This window comes from Zalophus californianus, chromosome 10, assembly GCF_009762305.2.
Source record: "Zalophus californianus isolate mZalCal1 chromosome 10, mZalCal1.pri.v2, whole genome shotgun sequence".
In the NCBI taxonomy this organism is placed as follows: domain Eukaryota; kingdom Metazoa; phylum Chordata; class Mammalia; order Carnivora; family Otariidae; genus Zalophus; species Zalophus californianus.
In genome coordinates, this window is record NC_045604.1 from 42,380,816 (window position 1) to 42,402,678 (window position 21,863).

General features: G+C 47.3%; 1 protein-coding gene across 9 annotated transcripts in view; it reads left to right on the top strand.

Annotated features, from left to right (window-relative positions):
- The window catches only part of CACNA1E (calcium voltage-gated channel subunit alpha1 E), a 501,028-nt gene that overhangs the window by 171,583 nt on the left and 307,582 nt on the right, over positions 1 to 21,863 (top strand). For all 9 annotated transcript variants that reach the window (XM_035722083.1, XM_027610796.2, XM_027610799.2 and 6 more), the window contains one exon: positions 9,337 to 9,603. In XM_035722083.1, the coding sequence (XP_035577976.1) occupies positions 9,337 to 9,603 (267 nt within the window). The remainder of the gene's footprint in view (positions 1 to 9,336; positions 9,604 to 21,863) is intronic.

The following is a 21,863-nucleotide window of genomic DNA, read 5'->3' on the forward strand; positions in this document are numbered from 1 at the left end:
CAAAGGCAGAAGTGTGTGTGTGTGTGTGTGTGTGTGTCTTCCACATGTAATTCTTTGTAAGGGAAAGGAGTCTGATGATGACATTTGCCTTTTTGTAGAGAGAAGAGATAGAACCAGTTTAAGACTATAGTTGATTTTTTTTTTGAAGCAGAAGTTTATTCTTCTGTTTTATATTCTGTGAAAAGAGATCTGAAAATATTCTTTGTGTCGGGGTCTGAATGTCTTTTTTCAATAGGTGATTCCCCAAATCTTATTTCAATTATATTTTTTATTTTTATTCATTTATTTACTTTTTTAAAAAAGATTTTATTTATTTATTTGAGAGAGAGAATGAGATAGAGAGCATGAGATGGGGGAGGGTCAGAGGGAGAAGCAGACTCCCCGCTGAGCAGGGAGCCCGATGTGGGACTTGCTCCCGGGACTCCACGATCATGACCTGAGCTGAAGGCAGTTGCTTAACCCACTGAGCCACCCAGGCGCCCTCAATTATATTTTTTAAAGAGCAGATGATATTCCTCATAAGAGAATGAACCCTATAATTTGATGATTGATAAAATGAGGGTGAGGTTGTTATTGTGCTGGTAAAGTTCCTGAGTTAGAGTCACTTGATCCCCTAGAGGAGAAGGAGGCATCCTTTCTTGCTATGAAGGGAAGGATGAACACTCAACCCAGAAAGAACAGCTGGGAACCCTGAGAACAGAGCAGAGACTCAGAGCCAGAATGGGTTAGGGGAAGGGCAGCCCCTCTGACAGGAACCAGTTAACCAGTTGATGCTGAAACTCTTTTTCACCAAAAAAAGTTGCAGGAGACTCCATGTTTCATTCATTGATGATGTATTTCAGAAAGGCCGGCTAGAACATAATGCAGGCACTCTAGGTAATACCATGAAGGGGAAGATAAGTCCTTTGCACTCGAGAAGCTTACACCATGGTGAAGAAGACAAGACAGACATGATTGAAAAATTAAATAGGAATTTAGTGGTGGGGTATATACCCATGACAACAATGACAGTAAGTAAACAAGGTTTATGAATGACACGAAGTTCTGTGAGTTTATGGCAAGTAGAGATCACAGATAGAATTGGAGAGGTTATGGAAGGCTTCATGGAGGAGGCAGAATTGAACCGAACCACACCTTGAACGATACCTAGGAGTTAGAGGAGCAGACAAGAGGAAGGATGTTCTTGGATCAGTCTGAGTCAGGTGCTCTGAGCAAGAGTTTTGAGGCAGGGGTGGGTGTGACATGTTATAAATTTGTTGATACTATGGTACATGAGAAGATGATGTTGGAAAGGTAGGTTGAATTCAGATTGTCAGGCTAAGGAGTTCGGCCATTTTTTAGGCAGCAAGGAACCACTGAAGTTAAGTGATTGACACGGGAGAATGACGTCACCTCAGTAGAAGCTGGAATTTTTGAAGGGGAGATTGTCTCGAAGGAATTACGATGAATTCACTTTTAAGCACATTGAGTTTGAGATGGTGGACAGTCCTTAGTTGGGCATTTGGATCTGGAAAGGAGGTGGAAAAGTAAGGCTGAGACTAGGTGTGGAAGCCGGGGGGTAGTTGAAAGTGTGGGTAAGGACGTGACCCCAAAAGGAAAGATGTCAGAGAAGATGCAGGGGTTAAGAACAGCCCCGTGGGGTACTCCCACAATAAAGAGGGGGATCAAGGAGCAAGAGAAGGAAACAGACAGAAACTGGGAGGTGGGATGCTAAGGGAGGGGAACTCTGAGAAGGAGGGGAGGTCAGTGGTGGCAGATGCTGCAGAGTAATCAAGGAAAAAACGGGCGGGGGAGCAAGGACCACTGGAGGTCAGTGGAGGTCTTAGTGCAGTTTTAGGGGAGCGGAAGGGGCAGAACCAGCACATGGCCTGCCCAGGTGCACATTTCAAAACTGGCCTTAAGTCCATATCATATGGGAATGCCTTATTCACTCTGATTATTTTATACCAGGTGGGTGTAACCAGCTGCTCAGTGTAGGAGCGAGTGGGAGAGAAAGGGTGTGGTGATGGACAGGTGGTGGTTTACTCTGCTGATGATTCCAACCCAAAGAGTCCTGTAAGAGACAAGACTGGTGGGTGTGGTGGGATTGAGTTCCCTTCTCTGAGCCTTTAGGGTTCCTCTAGGGTTTGTTTCAGCCGTGAGCTGCTTTTCCTGCTATTGGGACACCGTCTCAAGAGTGAAGTGTGGGGAATGGATTAAGACCAGCAAGTTCAGGTTAAAGGTCAGGCACCTTCTCATCCTGGGCACTGCCTCCTTTGCTCTAGCACCTGACATCATGCCTGACACGTGGAAGGTGCTCATTTTATGTTTGCTGAATGAATGAATCAGATTGAACCCACCCAGGCTGAGCAAGCTTTACAATGTGTGGGCTGTATTTTGTTTTTTGAGTCAAGAGGCCAAGGGGGTGGATGGATGGGCGTGCTTCTGTCGGTTGTTCTCACCCTTAGATACCGATGCATCCTCCGCTCACCCCCCACCAGTCAGAGCTGGAGCTCTGCAGAGTCGTCCTGCTGCACTTTGCCTTGGCCAGAAGCAAGACTGGACCCAGAGGATGGGTGTTGAGGTGCAGTAATGAGGCAGGGAGCCTATGATGTCTGGGGCTAAACACTGAAGCTCTAAAAGGACTTTCCCAATAAGGGTTAATGTTTGTTAGGTTGAATATATCTGACTTTGGTCCAGGCTGAAAAGTGGCCTTATCTAATGGGGAAAAAAAGGACTGAAGTGGTAATACTAGAATTTTTATGATCTTAGATACACTGAAACGCAATAAACATGCTGTCTGGTTCATCAGCCCCATGTGTCTGGTATTCCCTCCACAGCCCGGGCATTCGTGTTCCATGCTGCTCTTCCCCACTGCTTCTCCCCACCTCCGGTGCCCTCTGTTTCAAAGGATCTCCCCGATTCTTTCCTTTTCCTGGTTGCTTCCAGCCAGAAGGGATCTCTCCCTTCTCCATTCTCCCCCTTACTGTGCACACTATCCTGGCGCACGCTACCTTCTGCGTTGTATCAGAGCCCTTTATGGGTATGTTTTCCCCCTCTTCTCTCTTCACATGCAAGCTCTCAGAGGCTGTGGCCATGTCTAATTTATCCTTGAGCCTCAGAATCTTGAGAAAAATGCCTGGCACATTAAAAGGGTTTAATGAGCATGAAATGGGCTTATGAATGAAAGAATAAATAAACAAACACGGATCTGTCCCAGGTGCCAAGGTCTTTGGGCTCTTTGGACTGTGGTCTCAAATGTTTTTCTTTCTTTTCTCTTTTCCCCCATTTGTCTTTCTGACCGAGTCTCAGATACTTGTATTTCTCTGCGCCTCTGTCCACCCCATACACACCGAAGTCATCCCTGGGCTGCACTTCTGCCGTCTGCCTTCTGAAACAGAAAGCTGCCAGATACGTGGTTTGCTACGTGGTACTGTGGTCACAGCTACCATTGCTGAAATGTATTTAACAAACACGTATGTAGAGCTTGTTGTATGCCAGGTACTGTTCTGAGAGCCTTACACATATTAACTAACTTAATCTTCATAAAAGCCCAGAGACAGGTGGTGTGCTTTCTTAGAAATTTAACCCTTTGGGAGGCTTTCTGGCTCAGGGTCCTGCCTCACCTCTCCAAAGTCCAAGATTATGGCTGTGACTGGACTCTTAAGCAAGGAAAACATTATTTTGACATGCAGAATGCTAATAGGGGCCACAGATTGTCTAGAGTCCTGACCTTATTACCAGGAGATCCAGCTCTGCTATTTCCTACCTCGGTGCACTTGGACAAGTCCCTGACCCTTTGCATCTCAGATAATAGAATGTGCCTCACAGTCCTGCAGCAAAGATGCAGTAAGATAACATCACAGTTGGCACCCAGGAAATATTGAGTTGTCATAAATGAATGGTTTTAAAAACACTTTTTAAGCAAAATTTGCACATCTATAGTTAGCTGGTAGAGTGTTAGAGCTGTGGGGTTTCTCAGGCACAGGTTTGAGAAATGCTGCTTCTAGGGATGGACATTACATAAGCATGTAAAGTTATGTTTTCACCCAAGTAAGGGCTGTAAGGTATTGTGGAAGCCACCAGATTCCTAAGATGTCTACATCACCATAATGCTCCTCTGCTCTGCAATGAATTTGTACATGGTCTCCTGCCAACTTTTTTCTTAAGAACCCACTCCCAAATCCTCTCTGCATTATGTTCCTTAGAGTACTGCTTTGCATAAGAGTCTATTTCTTGGAAAAGCTCAACGGGGAAAATAGAACAAAAGGGGCTCTGATAGCTTAACCATAAGCTATCTGAGAGTAACTGACAGTGGGGGAGGGAGGAATGAGGAAGCTGGGCTGATGGGAGGGGCACATGCTTTTTGGATGAGGCTAGATTTGCAGCCCCGGCAGTGATGGGCTGAAATCTCACGCAGAGATGGCCCAAGGCCTGACAGATCTGGGAAGAGCTTTATGAATGAGGGGAATAGATAAGTACTTCTCCACTCATGCTGCTCATGTCTATCCAGCTTAGTACAAACTCCCGTGGCCTTCCTGGTCTGGGGGAGTTCAGCCAACTGGTTTCATTCCTTTTCCAGAGGAGACTGGAGGTACCCTCTACCAGTCGCCTTCCATCCTGCTTGCATTTTGGATGGTACACTGGAGATGAGGGGCTACAGGGTGAAAGCTTTGAAATTAAGCCATCTGGATGGGATTGATCTAGGAAAGTTTTTCACTTGCTTCCTCAGATCCTTTTGGGTTAGTTTGCAGGTCACTGCTTGCAGCAAAACATGCATGCAGAAAAACACTTGGTTGCACCATGTTAACTGTGTGTGTGTATGTGTGCGCATGTGCATGCAGTGTGTTGACCTTGTGCCCCGTGTGTGGGGGTGTACTTTCTAACTACTGGATGGTTGCATTGTGGTGAAATTTGGGGCTTGGACCTCAACAAAGTCCCACAGGGGAGTAGAGAGCTGGTGACAAGAAGTTACCTCTTTAGGCACGTCTAGGTTGTGAGGTGTGCTAGGGGTGCTGGGCGGCCAGGTACTGGGCTCACGTTGACGTGCTCACAAGTGACCAGTAGATGGTGCTCTGACAACAGGGAAATATGGCTACGGTCCCTCATGGGCTGGAAAGGGATTTTAGGAATCTGGTTTCCAGTCAGCGTTATGACCAAATGCTGACTTTCTACATTTCCATATGTGGGTCTTTAAGAAGACATTGCAAGGAGGGACACTGTTAGGAGAATGCCCACCAAGTTCCCTTATGAAGAGCATTATGGCAATGACCTGACCTCAGGTTTTTTCTAAGGATCCTCCTGGATCTTGAGGGCAGTACCTGTGTTCCTAGTTTAGTGTCTTCCCAGCATGGTCCCAGGACCATGTGGCTACTGACCAAATTCAATTTGAGGACGGTAAGCATAGGATTCCCATAGGTTTAGCGTTATTGTGTAGTTTCTTCTCTTGACAATGAACAACTTTGGAATTACACTATTACCATCCACCAGAGATTAGACTGGTTATTAGAAAGAGCCATAAAGTGACAGTCGGAAGATCTGTTAGAGGCCCAGGGAAAATTACCTAAGGTTTCTGAAACTCTGCTAATTTGTCCATCAAATCAGGGTCATAATACCTGGGTTGCCAGGCTGATCTCAGAGATTTGTTGTGAGGTTTATGTAAACTGAAAACTATTGAAGACACATAAAATATTTTTCAGTCATTAAAATTCTAGCCCTCTGGGGGCTGGGAGAATGGGGGCATTGGAAAGCATAAGAGATCATGAGTTCATAGATCTCAAAAGTCTGAAAAGCTGTGACTGTGGGGTGGGGGATGGTGTTTGTGGTGGTGGTGGTGGAATATGAGAGTATGCCTCCCTCCCACCATTACTGCCCTTAGATCAAGTCCATTCCCAAAGACTTTAATGCCATTATGTTTGCCTCTTTCCTCTTGGGCTTCTCCCCCCACCCCACAAATTCCCCATTTATAACTTCCCTCCAAAGGTGCTCATACTCTCCAGCATGGTCTGTATCATTCCCAACCCATGCATTTGTGATTCCTGTCTCCTCAGGGAGGCAAGCCTCAACTCCACTGGGTCTTCACATTTCCAAGTATAATATTCTGTCTTGGGGAACCTAGGTCTCTTAAGAATTACAACAGCCACAGAGAACACAGGACATTGTAGAGAGAGGAAAGGGGATTAGTACCGCCTCTCTTCTGAGTGGGTGGCATTGAAGATCCAGATCTGGAGGTTCCAGATCTTCCAAGAGCCTCTTCCAGGATGTAAAGCTTAGAGAGCCCTGCTTCCTCTGAGCATGAACAAACAGGCATACCACTCGGATGCCTGCTAAGGTCAGGACCCAGGGAAAAGAGGTGAAGTTGTAGTGTGAGAATGAGGTCTATCAAGCATTCTGGCTGGTAAGGTTGTAGAATCTAATTTAATCCAAGAAGAGGACACATTTTTTTTTTTCATCTGTTTTCTTCATTTGGCATCCTCAGTGCCAACAGTGCCTGGTGCTCAAAAATATTTATCAGATGATTGATGTGAATGAATTTTGTGCTATGGATTATGGTCTGCCTGAAAGCATGGGTTTGATCACTTCTGCAAGCCCTTTCTAATCTGCACAGTTTACAGGGTTAGTGAGACAGCCACTTGTGACCATTGTGAATGACTAAACAGGCTGATGGGGCTTTGTGGTTCACAGCACCGCCTCCCCTTTCACTTCTGACCAGGTATCCAGACAGAAAAGGGTCTTCGAGTAAAGGGAGGTAGAATGACAGAGTAAGGCAGTAATATGAAATCAAAATACTAATTAGAATGGACACACCTTGCATAGTAAGTTGGACTGAAATGGGCTACCTTGAATCAAAAGGTCAATATGATGACCCAAGGGCAGCACGGACACCATTCCTTTGGATTTCCAGTACCCAGAGGATTTCCCTTCACACATACACTCAAATGCATTCTCACCCAGATGTGTGTCAGTGCTCACGTGGCCTTGCCCACACATAGACACACACAGGAACACACGTGCCTCTCACTCAGGTGTCATCACCCTTCCCATCAGTTATTCTCACACATAGAGACACTGCCTTTCACACATGTGAAGCCACACTCACCCATGGTTTCCAACCTCCAGGTTTTAGTCAGTCTCTTTGTTTCCTTCCTCAGCCGCCCCCTTCCCCTTCTCTAACATTTCTTAGGTGGGGAAGATTTGGATAGAGCTGTGTATTGAGACTACAGTGGAAAAAGGAGAGGAAAGTGTGCTCCAGCTAGTGTAGACATGGAAGGGGGCAGCTGGTCCTGGGCTCAGTTCAAACCACTGAGTCACCTGTGGAGAAGGGCTTGGTTGCTAAACCTAGGGACTCTTTCTCCGGGTCTTGGAGTCCACCTTTCCCACTTAGGCAGCTCAAATACTAATTGTTTTTTTCTTCATTAATGGGGTGGGTTTGAGGAAGTCAGTGGAGACGATTTATGGGTAAAAGATAGGGGTGTGAGGATCCCCCTGATTGTTAAGACTTTGAGAAAGGTAGTGTTAGCTCCAAACTCACCATCTACGGCCCCAATATCTGGACCAGTCTTCCAGAAACGGATGCGCAGGGCTCCGCGAGAGCTGAACCCAAGGGGCCGCCCCAGATCGCATTTGGCTGGGGGAGGGCAGAAGCTCCCACGCGGAGCTGCCGCCAACACCCGAGTGCGGAGCCCCCAGAGGTCCTAGCGTGCCTCACGGGGCCTGCGGGTTGCTAAGTGGGGAGATGGGGAGAGGGTGCTGCCTTCTCCGCGGAAATCCCTGGGCAGCGTTCCTCGGAGACTGGGAGCTGAGGAGGAGCAGCGACGGGGCCCCGGTGCGCGGCGCGCAGGGCGCAAAGGCTTCGATTACCCTTCAGGGCAGGCACGGCGCGGGGCAAAGCCCTGGCGGGCGCCTTGGCGGGGACGGAAGGCGCGAGTGCGTGCGCGCGTGCGTGTGCGCCCCCGCCGGGCCTGGGCTCGGCTCTCTTGCGGGGACTGTGCCGCGCCGCCAGCTGCGCCCGCCTCCCTCCTCTCGGCGTTACTTGGGGAGAGGCGACTCTCGCTGGGCCTCTGCAGCGGTGGCCCCCTACCCTTTGGCTAAATAAATCCCGAAGCCAAACCAGCCTCGCTTCCCTGGCCTCTGCAGCCGCGGTCGGCCGGGTTCCTTCCGGCTCCATCCCCGCCCCTCCTGTCCTCGCCGGCCCCGCCCCCGCTTCTCCTGGCGCTCCAGCGCTCGCCTCGCTGCGCCTCTGCGCTCCGCTTGCTCTCCGCTCCTCGCATTCCCCTTTCCTTCCCTACATTCTCCTCTGCTTCCCCGGAGTGGGGCTATCCGAGTGGCAGAAGAAACCCAGCCGTTCAGGAGGAAGTTCGGTCCTTGGACAACTCGCGTGCCAGGCCACCGCTAGGCTCGCCTGCAACCTGTTCCTATCTCGCCCAAGTGCTCGCCCGCCCGCCCGCTCCCGCTCCCGCCCTCGCCCCGGCGCAGCCGCGGATCGCTGTTGCATGCTGATCCGGGGAGGCGGCGGCGGTGGCGGCGGCGAGCGCTCCGGCAGGATGCTGGCACTCGGGCTTCGCTGCTCTCTGGATGCTGCTCAACTTCTATCCCAAGCGCAGGAGCTTTGAAGTCGTTTGTCCCTCTCCGGTTGGATTGACTTCTTATTTTGATATTTTGGGCGTTGCGGTTTGCGCAGGAACCTCAATATCGCTCTCCCCCCTCCCTCTCTGTCAACCTTTGGATGCGTCTGTGCTGGCAGATTTAAAGACCCAAGTCTTGGCTGTGGAATTTCTTAGATGGACTTGCTGGGGCTGGCGTTATAAAGCATGTCATCATAACCCCGTCCTTATCTTATTTTTTTTAAAGTTCTTTTGTTTTCATTTTTCCCTTCCTCCCCAACCCCCACCCCCAATAAATCACCAAACTGTTACCTAGCGGGCCGGTGCCTGCCTCTCTTCCAGAACTAGGTGGTGCGTCTGCCAGAAGAGGAGCTATGTTTGAAGAGCAGCCTACTCCACCCCTCTCCTCTTCAGTCCCTGAATGCCACCACACACTGGCATTTTGAAAAAAAAAAAAAAAAGAATTGCCTCCAGAAACTGAGCACCCCCAAGCCCTCCCCCCATTTTTTTTTTTTTTTTTTTTTTCCTCCTTGAGGAATGGAGCTTCGCAGAGGTTGTATTTAGATTCAACAGTTCGGAGCGGCGGGGCTGCTGCTGCCGCCTCTTCCAAGAGCTCGCGAGGCTCCCCGGAGGCGGTGGTCCCCGCGCTCGGCTGGATGCGGCTCTGAGTCTCCGTGTGTCTTTCTGCTTGTTGCTGTGTGCGGGTGTTCGGCCGCGATCACCTTTGTGTGTCTTCTGTCTGTTTAAACTTCAGGATGGCTCGCTTCGGGGAGGCGGTGGTCGGCAGGCCGGGGTCGGGCGATGGAGACTCGGACCAGAGCAGGAACCGGCAAGGAACCCCGGTGCCGGCCTCGGGGCCGGCGGCCGCCTACAAGCAGTCGAAAGCGCAGAGGGCGCGGACTATGGCTTTGTACAACCCCATTCCCGTCCGGCAGAACTGTTTCACCGTCAACAGATCCCTGTTCATCTTCGGAGAAGATAACATTGTCAGGAAATACGCCAAGAAGCTCATCGATTGGCCATATCCTTTCTTGCCCTCTCCCCCTTTGCATTTCTTTGGGTAAGGGGGGAAATCTAGCATGGAATTTATCCCCCATCCCCTTCCTGGTGCCAATTTGCCCCTTTGGTGAAGTGCACTCTTTACTTCGGTGTGCCTAAGGGGCAAGCTTGGTGCTGTAGAGGCCAGTGTGGGCACGGGTGCTTTTCAAGGTAAGACTTTTGGTTTTTTGATTTTTCCAATGTGGAAATCTCTAGCGTCCCTGGGTGCATGGTGTTGCTGTGTCTGCCCCTTTCTGGGCTGGGCTTTGTCTGATTCCCAGGCCCCCAAGGCCCTTCACATAGAATGGGTTGCCCCTAATCTCAAGGTTTTCTTTCATACTCACTCCCCCTTTTCCTCCCTCAAAGCCACCCCCTCTGTCCCCATCCCCACCAGCTGGGGAGACATCCGCACTATCTGCGCCTGGGGAAGTCAAGGCTCCCTGGGGGATTTATCAGTTCAGAAGCTTCAAGAGTCTGGGCCAAAACCTTGTAGACAAATAGAATGGTTAAATAAAACAGCCATTTGGCTGGGGATCCAGCTAACTCTGGGGACTGAGTTTAAGTTCCACTGAGAGTGGAGTGAATGAATTTGTCAGCGGAGGTAATCTCTAATGATCCAGCCCAGACAGCTCAGAGTTGGAGTTCTCTTCTCAGCCAAAGAGGAACAGCTCATCAGAGCTCATTGTTTTCTTAGTCCGGTTGGGTGCCCCTGCCTCTGAATGCTTGACCCAGCTGAGTGCTCTCCTAGGGCCCAAGATTCAGGTTGATATGCTGGGCCTGAATTCTTCAGCTGAGGGCTGCACCAAGCTGAGCCCAGAGGTGTGCAAGCAGTCTGTCTCTCCCTACCTCCAAAGGAACTGCTCTCCCACAAAGAGCTGGTGGTGTCTCTCATGGTGGCGTCTCACGGTGTCAGGGTGAAAAGGCATCGAAGGAGCTTCTTTGCAGGTTTAATCAAGTGCACCAAATGCAGGCTGCTGATTAGGCATCTCGCTGCCTTGTTCTTCACTAAGAATTTGGGCATCTGGCAAGGTCTTTAGGAATTGCGGGTTGGTGGGGGTGGGGAGGGTGCTTGGTAAGAAGCAAGCCAGGGGGGTGGTGGTAAATATGGGGGTAGGCTTGGAGACATGGGACTTTGATGCTTGTAGAAAGACATTTCTTGGGAAGGATGCACCTGCAAAGGAGGCCCCTCCTCTTCTCCTCTAGCCTCCTCTTTCCCCACCCCCTCCCTCCAGGTGTGCATCATGAGGCAGCTGAGCTGCACTGGGTCTCTAGTATCAGTGAGGCACGTGGCTCGCTTCCCCTAGGGCTTGGGCATCTCCCTGCTACCCCCACCCCAGTCTCTGGCCTTCCCCTCCTTCCTCCCTAGTTCCCTGCCTCAGCAGCACTGCCATTGGCTGGCGCTTGGTGCTTCTAGGCAGCACCCCTCATTAGAAACGAAGGAGCATCTCTAAGCAGATATTCTTCCTGCTGCTGCTCAAATCCTCCCACAACCACCCCTGGCTGGGCTTCTTCTCTCCTCCTCTCTGCACTCCCCTCCTCCTCCCACCCCCACAGAGTGATTCGGGGTCATTCCGTGCCCGAGTTGAACGTATCTAGGGTGCGGATACTGGAGAGGAGGAAGGGTCCAGTCTCTGCGGTCCCGCCTGCCGGTGCGCCGCACAAAGCGGACAGATCTCATTATGTTGCGTGCCGCGCGGCTGGGCTGCAAACACTCCTCTAGTCAGATCTCTACTGATTTCTCTAGCGCGGCCCCGCTCCCCCATCCGCCTTGTACAATTCTCAAAAATTCCCCACCCTCCAGGTGCTGCTTTACTGTGCTCCTCTCTTAGGGGCATGTTAACTTAGGCGCCCTTGGGCTTCCTTGCGGTAGACAAAGCGCCCCCGCCGCGCCGCGGGTGGCAAAGTGTGCCAGCAGCCATCGTTGGCACCTAGGACAGCGCCACCGAAACTCCCCAGGCGTCCGCGGCTCTGCGATCAGCCGGTTCGGCACCACGGGCACTACCGGCTGGGCCCAGGCTCTGGGGCTGGGAAATGAAGCTCGGTTCCTAGACCACGCGGTCGGCGCTTTTCACGTTTTCGCTTCCGCTGCAAAGACACCGCCTTTCTACCAGGCGTTGCGAGCGCAAGGTGCAACAGTGGTTTTTACCCCGCCCCTTCCTTGTCTTTGGCCGGGATGAACCAGAGGGACTCAAAGGAGAGCATAGGGAGTTGATTTCATTGTGGTACTCAGTGCCTCGGCCGAGAGCTGAGTCCCAGGGGTCTCTTCTGTCCCCGTCGTTGGAAGTTGCACAGTGGTTCTGCAGCACTTAGGCTGTTGTAACAGTGTTCAGAGAACATCTGCTAAGGTGTGTAGAGGAGCCCTGTTGGAAAATTTAAAATACACCATGTTGCTTTTTTTCTCTTCGCTGTGCAACGTGACTGAGTGACAAGTATATATTGCCTCTGGTGGTGACCATGTGGAAACACTGTGCTTCTGTGGGTTCTGCTTTTTCTCCAGTACTGCATCTGAGATCCTAGTCTCACTTTCCTTCCTACCTAGACATCCAGCTTCCGGAAATCTCTCCCTTTTTCTTTCTGGGAGTCGTTGTGAGCAGTGGTTACCAGAAAACTTGGGAGCCGGGCTGTCTGCGTTCAAATCCCCGTTCCTTCACCAGCTCTGTGACCTTGAAAAGTTACTTCCTTATCTGTAAAATGAGGGTGGTAATCATGAGTTAGGGGGAGAATTAAATGACCTAACATATGTCGGGTTTCTAAAACATTCCTGATTACCCAGTAAACACTAGCTATTATTTTAATGGAGTCCTTCAGAAATGTCAGCATGTCTGAAGGTAGGGGTCTTAGTTCTAGGTGAACTAAATCTTCTAGGTTTTTGCGTCTCAAAGAGAGCAAAGAGCAACATCCCCGTCACTTGGGGGCCTGTTAAAAATTCAGAACCCTGAGCCCCATTTCAGATTTTACTGACTCAGAATCTGCATTTTAATAAGATCCCCAGGTGGTTAGTATGCACATTAAAGTCTGGGAAGTACTTCTCTACTGTTTATAAGGGCCAGATATTTGAAAAAAAAAAAAAAAAGATTGTTCAGAACATGGGTTAAGACTGCCCGCTTTGAACTGACATATGAACATGTAACATGCTTGAGGACTTTGATTATCTGTGCACTATGTCTTTGAGGCTTATACATCTTTTATGGGCTGTAGAAAGTCACTGTGGAGCTAGGAGGAAATGAGCACTTCTGTGTGTTATGTTAGCTCCTCTTCACACTGCATGTTACTGGTCTTTAACAAACTGGTCTGGAAAGATCAGTTAAGAGAAAGGAATTATTTGATTTATACTGGTAGGACCCTCTGGCTTGGGTGGGTGGGTGGGGTAAACTTCTCCAGTTATTTAATAGGGAAAGTCTCGTTCCTACGGAAAGAAATGCCCAAGATAACCCAGATTTGGCATGAAAGATGGTGGTAAGTTACAGCCCACTCTGAATGTGTTTCATTTTTCTTGGAAGCTACATCTGCATAGGGAGATAATTTTATTTTCTTATGGCACTCTTTTCTGTAGTGGGTACCATAACCTTTTTGAAAATGCTAATCTGATTTAAAATGTGATGTTACATTTTATATGATACCTTCATTTCTTTCTTGTTCATCTAATAGATGTAACAATAAAAGGATTCTCTTTTTCTCAGGGAATTGGCTGCTCTGAATGTCATCCCACGTTCACTGTGCCATATGCTTACCGGCTCTCACCTTTCCATGCTCAGGCTCAGTTACTCTGTGGACACACACAAGGTCTCCCTCACGGTTTGTGAGATGCAAACACTTGTTTGCACTTTTTTTTAGGTCAGAGGATGAGGGGAAGAAATGGGATGTCTGATTTGGGGCTCTGTGCCATTAATGGGCAGTGGGAGATATTTTTTTCCTCCACCGATGATGTGGGTCATCTCAGCAGGGATCACATGTCTCATGCAGAAATGTAAAGGGTCTAAAGTAGGAAGATCAAATGTGTTTGCAGCCATTGAGATCTTGAAAGCTCATTATAATGAACTTGTAGATACTCATCCATGATTTCCTGTTGCAGAGAATTTCACTGTAGCCTCAAAAGACTCCAGCTCTGGGTCAGAGGTTATGTGCTTTATTATGGTAAATTTCCCCTTGTAAATTGCCTATTTATTTTGGAGGGTTTTGGTGAGGATTACTGAAGGCTTTAGTTCTCACATCTCCCATTTTTGCATAAACTTTTCTCCTGCTCTGGTTGCCTATAAATATACAGCACCTTGCAGGATAGTAGACTGTAATCTTGGCAAGAATTTCAGGTTTGATGTAACGCTAATGGATCATGAGTCAGAGTGCCTTGATTAGGGCCCAGGGTGGCAGCTAACAAGGACAAAGTCTGTAATTATATCCTATGATCACATAACGCAGAAAGACTTCGCATCTTCTGTGTATCTGGGCACCGATGCAGATAGGGAAGCAGATAGTGAGTGTAACTGGCCCTGCGGCTGCTGGAGAAAGGTCTTCATTTTCTGAGCCTCCCAGGACAGTCTCCAAATTGTCCGTTGGCTTTGTCTTTGAAATGAGGTGTGGGTAATGTCTCCTCCAGAAACCAGGCTTTGACTTGTTGTGGGGACCAGTTGTAATTGGGATGCAGCCTGGAAAGCAAGCTGGAGTGAAGGAGTTTGACAGAAATGAAATGACTGGAGAATGGAGATGAAAATATCTTGGACGTGATAGTGTTGTCTGTTGGTTTGCATGCCACCATTTCTCCACTTCCCTCCACTTGCTTTCCCTTGCAATAGGTGGAACGCACACTATGAATTAAAGGAGGAGGAAGGAAATAATGAGAACAGGATTTTTTATCTTCTGAGAGATCCAGACTTTGGAATTATTAGCTCCATCCAGAATTGCTGATCTCTTTTTAGCTGCTGCTGTATAAAATGTAGGGTTTCTTTCCCTTCCAACTCTGCTGCTTTTCCCCCTCTTTATAGGAACATCTGGTTTCCTTCCATCTTCATGTTCTTAGTTAAAATAGAACAGAGCCAAGATTTGCTAAGCTGTCAGAAATCCTGCAAACCCTTGACTCCTTGGGTCCCACCAACAGCCCGGTAGCCTCCCTTTTGTTGTTTGCAGGGCTGCCTGGGATGGGAAGCTGTGGGTCTCCAACGCCCAGACATGGAAGCCAGCCATCAGAGGCCACTCTGCTGATCTTAGTTTGTTTCTCAGTGACCACACACACGTGCAAGAGGGAACCTGGACGTGACTGTGATGAATACCCTTGTATTCAAGGAGAGACACTTTCTCTTTCTGCAGTCCTCTGTCCCTTTTCCGTCTCTCTGTGTTTCTCCGTCTCTCATTTTTAGGTTCAGCCTTTGTGAATAATTCATTATATGTGTGGGTTTTCCCTAGGATTTTCAGAAAAGGAAGGTTATTTGTCTTCCTCTTGGATATAAGCAGGGTCTCTTGCTGAGGACCAGCTTCACAGATCGACTTTTCCCTCTGCGTCTGCTATTTGTTGCAGTGGGACTGGGACACAAGAGAAAGGTAGCAGAGGAGGGGAAAAGCTCTCTTCTTACATGCTTTTTCCTGCTGCTTTTATAATGACTGCCTCCTACCCAGTCCTGTTACATCTGGGTGCCCCATAAATATGCAGCTACTCCCCTCCTCTGTTCAGAGAACATGGTTAACTAGAAGATATTTGTGTCCTTGTCGCTCTGAATGCTCTTGTCATTCCAGGTCTTTACGCTAATAAATGCTGAACCACAGAGCTAAGGAGGCTTCTCTAATTGTTTCTTTTCAAACTTCAGTGGGAATTCACATAGGAATTTGAAGGGGTGAGCCGCTACTGAAATTAATGTGTACCACTCCCTGTCACCTCTGCCATCATAAACACGATATGGTTTTTAAAGCAGTCCCTTTCAAGGAGGGATAAAAATGCCGGTGACCTGTGCTGGTACTTCCCCTTCCAAGCATTCTGAACCTGCACAGAAAGGGCTCATGTGGAGGCTCCCCAGCACGTTTCCACCATCACTTGGATTTAAGGACAGAAAGTACAGCCCTGAGGTTTTAGCCTTCTCCAACCTAGTGGTCTGTCTCTTATGTGTCAGTCTTACGTTAGGGAGATGTCTGTGGTGTATTTTTGCTCACTGAATAGCCCAGGTACGTTTACTTAATTTTCCATTCCCTGTGTCCTTGGCTAGTCTTTGGCTATAAACTCTGATGAGCCACCCCCGTGTCACCATTTCTGGAAAGCAAGGGGCAGCCAGGAGGTGTGTCCTTAAGAGGGAGAAATGGGCCAGACTAAGGAGAACAGCACTGAGTGACTAAAAAGTGTCAGTTATCCAAGACACTGGCAGAGCAGTGGGTACTTCTTAGGAGTGTCTTTTTTTTAATTGTATTTTGGGTTCCAAATTTGTAGGACTAAGCAGTTCCACTCTTAGTCCTCTTGAATATTTAAAAAAAAAAAAGGACCCATTTTTAAAGTGGTAGCTCATCCCCGAGGCAGGTGGGCAGGGCTTGGGAATGTGACTGAGTCCAGGCTAGGCTCCAGCGACAGGATCCTGTGGTCCAGCCAGTGAAGGGCTTCTGGGAGAGGCTCTGTGTGGCTCCTATGCCAGGTGTGGTCTTTTGCCTGTGGGTGGTTGATATGAATTGCTGTTGCAACTCTGCATAATTTCGAGGCTGTAATTTTTGCTGGATTTGGTCATGCTGCATGTGTACTGCATCTGTTCCCTCCATCGCTAGAGAATTTGGAAAGCCTGTGTCAGATGTAAGCCTTCCTTTCTGAAGGCTTCTGTCCTTAAAGCGGGGAGTGGGGCATCTATAGAATCCCCTCCCCCTTAGAGAAGGGATGAAGAGGATGTGACTGAGTGGTTGGTCACAGATTAGAGGGGAAAGGAAGAAATGCTCTGACTAAGGTCAAGACCTGAGGCTTGGGGTACTCAGACTCTGGCATCATTTCTGTGGCTGAGATGCAAGACACCATGTGTGCCTCATCGACCCAGAGGAGAGGCTCTGAAAACCAGGACGGGGAGGAGAATCAGCCCTCACAAGCTTTTCTCCACCTGCGACGTGGCTGTATGTTTGAAGGGTTTCAAACTTTCAGTGCCTCCTTCTCAATTTCCACACCATTGTCTCACGGGGCTGGTCAGACTCAAAAAGCATGAAATGGATTTTCAACAGTCACTCACCAGCGTCCTGGCAATTTCCGGCTGTATGCTGTTGGGAACTGTTTTGCTACTATTTTGTCAATGACTGTTCCTTCCAGCAGGTGACTTCCATCAGCATCAAAGCTAATTCCTCAGTTTCTTTGTGCTGAAGTCATACTATATGCACTGCCCATTTCATCTACATCACTGGTTCAGAAGCTTCAGGATTTACTGAAGGGCTTATTAAGATACAGATTTCTGGACCCTACTGCCAGAGTTGTGGATTCAGTAGGTCTGAAGTAGGGTCTGGGAATTTGCCTTTGTCACAGGTTCCCAGGTGATGCTAAAGCTGCAGGCCTCGGAACCGTACTCTGAGAACCACTGTTTGACATGGTTTTGTTGTCTGCCCGGCAGGGCCTTCAGAGAAGGCCAGTTTTGCAAATCGCAGAGGAGAGTCCCCATCCCAAATTTCTCTCATCTCTCAGCCTGAAGCCTTGCTGTGACCTCTGGGTTCAGGTAGTGAGGCTTCAAGACTTCACTGTCAGAATGCAGATGATCTTGGGGGCTGGGATATAGTAGCAGCTACATGGCATAAACACCGTATAACTGAAAGCAGGCTCTTCTGAGAACTGGCACAGGACACGCCCCTAATTAATTTCCACACCTAGCGCAACCCTGACTTGCACTGAGCATCTGGTACAACTTTGTTAGATGATTTCATTAGGTGGTTACTACTGGCCAACAGAAAGCATCACTGAAGTATCTCTTTCCTAGTGTTGCACTGACCTGGACCTATAGGATCAGGGGTGGCTCTAGCGTGGGGAGGGGAGGTTGCTGGGAGGTAGTGAGGGCACTGGATAGCTGGTGGTGTCATTACATGTGAATCTGTAAGTTGTAAAAGACAGGCTTCAGGATCTAGCTATGGATCAGTCCGGTTTCTGTATTACCCAATATGAACTGTGAAAAAAGCACACAGTATTTGTTATCTGGCATTTTATTATATATTAATTGGCACCCAGAGATCTATAGCATAATAACAATTGAGATTTGTCCTGATGGCCCCCAGGCACCACAAAATGCCATAGTTCTTTCTGAATATCGCCAGTGAAGCATTTATTACATCATGTTCAACATGGTTTGAATGGTGTGTGCGCTTTATTGTGTTCAGAGCTTTTGCAAATTACAATCCATATTGATTATTTAAAGTAGCTCTTTATCACTTTTTTTTTGTTAAATTAACCAAAGTGTTCTTCTCTAGCTACACCAGATAACAAAAGAATCCCTGCGTTGTTCTAGAAATCAGTCCTTTCAGCTCGAGAGATACTCTAGGACATAGAGATGAATTCTGGGCAATTGTCATACTGTCAGGTGGTGATTAGAACAAAGTCATATTTCTTTAAACGGATTGATAGCTCAGCAAACTTTGGATTCACTGGGCAGGTTCTCCAGCTAGTAAGCTGGTATTACATCTGACTGGGTGGGCTTGTGTCTGTAGGTTGTCATTGAAAATGAGCCATCAGGATTTACAAGAGAGTTTCCAATGGGCATCTCAGGAAGAGGTTGACAGATTCTCTTCTTCCTTTCCCCGACCTGACTGAATTATCCAACTTTAGTGCCTTGGGTTGTTTCCATGTCCTTTTATACTTGTCCCATCTCTTTTCTCCTTGATCAAGGTCAGGGGATACTTGACTTGAAACTGTTCAATTGCAGGGTGATTGTCTTTAGATGCTCCCACAATGGAACCTTACAGTCGGGAATGACCCTAGTGGCCATCTGGATGACATCCAGATGACTCTTTTTGGAGGACTGGGACTGCCTGGTCCCTCCAGTACAATGTTTATTTGCTTTCTATATTGGGATCACAAATCTTACTGAAATCTGATTGGTGCAATGCACCCCCTTTCCTGAAAGAGATACACATACAATTTGCATTCAGTTTCAGGGGGTCCATGGATTGCAATGCTGACTATGTTAGAACATTCCCACATTCTGGGATGTTGGGTTGCTGAACCACCAGGCATAGTGATTCGCAATCCAGCATCATATCTGTTAGCTACAGGTGTGACAGGGACTCCATGTGAAGGAACTTCAGAGATATGTTTGCACAAGTACATCAGTCAGACTGCCATGGTAGAATACAAACATCCTAACCAAAGAGCAGTAGGTCAGTAAAGGAACTCTTTTTCCATCCCCCTGATGGTTGGCTGTCAAGCTTCCAGTGACGGGGTGCTCTTGTCATTAAGGTGTAGGACGTTGAAATAGTCTTCCTTAGAGCTCCCACCTGCTGATTTTTATTTTTCCTGTTTCTGTTCTATAAAGCAATATAAACCCAATCTACTTCTCATTCACTTAAAGTCCTATGGCACTGAGTAGTGCTGTAGACCAGAACTTTCTATGCTGATGGATATATGTTTTTATCTGTGCTAATATAGTATCCAGTAGCCACATGTGGCTCTTGAGCCCTTGAGAGGTGGCTGTTGTGACTAAGTACTAAATTATAAATTACATTTCCTTTTAATTAATTTAAGTTAAATAGCTACATATGGCTAGTGGCTACAGTAAAGGACAGCAGGGATATAGAGAATAGATAATGATTCAGGAAGCCTAAGTTCCTGTCTGGGTTCTGTTATTTGTTTGCTTTATAACTGGGCAAGGTTTTCCTGCCTTGGTGTGCAGGGCTTCCTATGCTCTACTCTGCACATGGTGGCAACCGTGCAATCACCTTCTTTTCAACTGTTCCAGTGGGCTGCTAATGTCTGAAGGCACCAGCTTCTCCTAGGCCTCCATGCCTGTGCACTTACTGCTCCCAGTGCCTGGAATGTCTTTTCTCTCTCCCCCTGACTTCCTGGCTTTAAGACTATACTCAGTAGTCACTTCCTCCATGAAGACTTCCTTGATTTCTCTTGGCAGAATAAAACCAACTCCCTCCTCTGGGCTCCCATAGGGCACCTGGTTTATTACTTTATTGTAACACTTACCACATAGCTTTAGTATTGGTTTAAAATCCCTGGAAGGGAATGGACAGTGTCTGTTAGTTTTTAAATTACTGGAACATAGATCAGTGCTTATTAACATTAGCACATTTGTTTAAACTAAAACAAATTTTAAAAATTTTTTTCTTTGTAAAGAAGTGGCACTGTACTTCTGACTTAACTTGAGGTCGCTTGCAGTCAGCAATAAACCCTGGGTCTTTTATATGAATTGATGACAGAATTAGTTTTCTCTCACTCTGTTCTCAATTTAATTTTTGAGTCTAAATTCAGGACTTCATGTTTATTTCAAGTACGTTTTATTTTCTTTTGGTGCAACAGTCCTTCTTACAGAGATCCTTTACAAGTGGGGACATGGAACCAACATTCAGTGAGTATTCACCAAACTTCAGACCCTCTGCATTTATCTATCTATCTGTCTATCTGAGAAAGAGAGAGAGTGTCCACGTGTGTGCAAGAGCTGGGGGTGGGGAAGGGAGAGGGACAGAGAGAATACCAAGCAGGTTGCATGCTCAGTGCAGAGCCTGACACTGAGCTCAGTCTCATGACCCTGACATCATGACCTGAACCAAAATCAAGAGTTGGACACCCAACTGACTGAGACACCCAGGTGCCCCAAGACTCTCTGCATTTAAACAAAACAACAATCCAGTGAGATAACTATTATCCACATTTTAAATATAGAGAAACTGAGACTATAGAAGATTAAATCACTTGCCCAAGGTCACCACTAGTGAACTTGAACCCCAGGGGTCCGACTCCAAAATTTAAGTGGTTTCTACTACACATTGTCTTCAGACTCTGCTGTTTAATGAGTGAGCTCTCTACTTGGAGCTCTACATCATCTGCAGACTGGATAAGCATGTGCTTTATACTTTCATTCGAGTAACTAATAAAAATATGTTTAGAATTGGGGACCTCCCTTCTGCTTATCATTAGTGCATTGGTCAGTGCTCATCGACTGTTCACCTTTTCTCGAATTTTCTGCACTATTCTTTAGCCGACTTATATTTCTTTATTCGGTAAGAATTTTGTGCAAGATATCCTTGTCACATGCTTTGCTGAATCAATACATGCTTTTATGACTATTTCATGTCTATTTTAGGCTAGGATATAGTGTTCTACTTTCTCCAAAGTCTACACTAAATATCGTTTTCAGAGACTCACTTAGACACTATTTTATTTCTTTACTAGAAAATAGAAGTGTCGGAGCCTAGAATCTCGGCAGTTGAGGGATATTAGACATCATCTAGTCCAGTGTCCAGCTGGTGAAATCTTCACCTTACTGTTAGGATGTACAGTCTGCTTGGAAGCATTAAAGTGTCAAGGTTAAGAACTGGCTTCTGGATTCAGATCTTGGTACCATTTCCACAACTTCCTAGCTGTGTGCCTTGGGGAAGAGACTTAACCTTGCTGTGCTTCAGATTCCTCAAACATAAAATGGAAATAGGAATTTTATCTATAGGGTGTATCCTATAGGATTTTTGAGAAGATCAGGTGGGATAGCGCATGTAAAATGTTAGGACAGTGTTTGGCACGTAGTAACCCGTGACTACAGCTTAGTTGTTAGTATCTGGTTAACTCTGGGTGAATCAACATAAACTTAACATAAGGTTAAGTTTCCTTATAATAATACCATCTCCTTTCTTCTGACTCTTGTCAAGTTTTAGCCTGAGCACTGTGAGTAACAGTTATGTGACCTCGAGTTGGTTTCGCAACCTCTGTGAGCCTCAGGGATTTCAGGTGTGAGGGGGAAATCACATCCTTGCAAGACTAATGTGTATGAAAGCCCTTTGTAAACATGGATATACGTTAGTACTAGCATTAATGTGGATATATCTAATATTTATTGCGTATTTATGAGGTGCCAGATTACTGTGCTAAATTAATCCCACAGATTATTGCATTGATTCCTTATGGCAGTTCTACCGAGACTCGCATTCTTGTTTCCCACACCCCACAGTTGGGGGATTAAGGTGTGGAGAGGTTAACTCACTTGCCCACTTACCCAGCAAGGGAGAGCTGGAAGCCTGGCTTGGAGCCCGGGCTCTCAACCACTGTAGCTAGATGGTCTTCCCAGGAGCCTTTTTTTTTCCGTCTCAAAATTACTGAGTCTA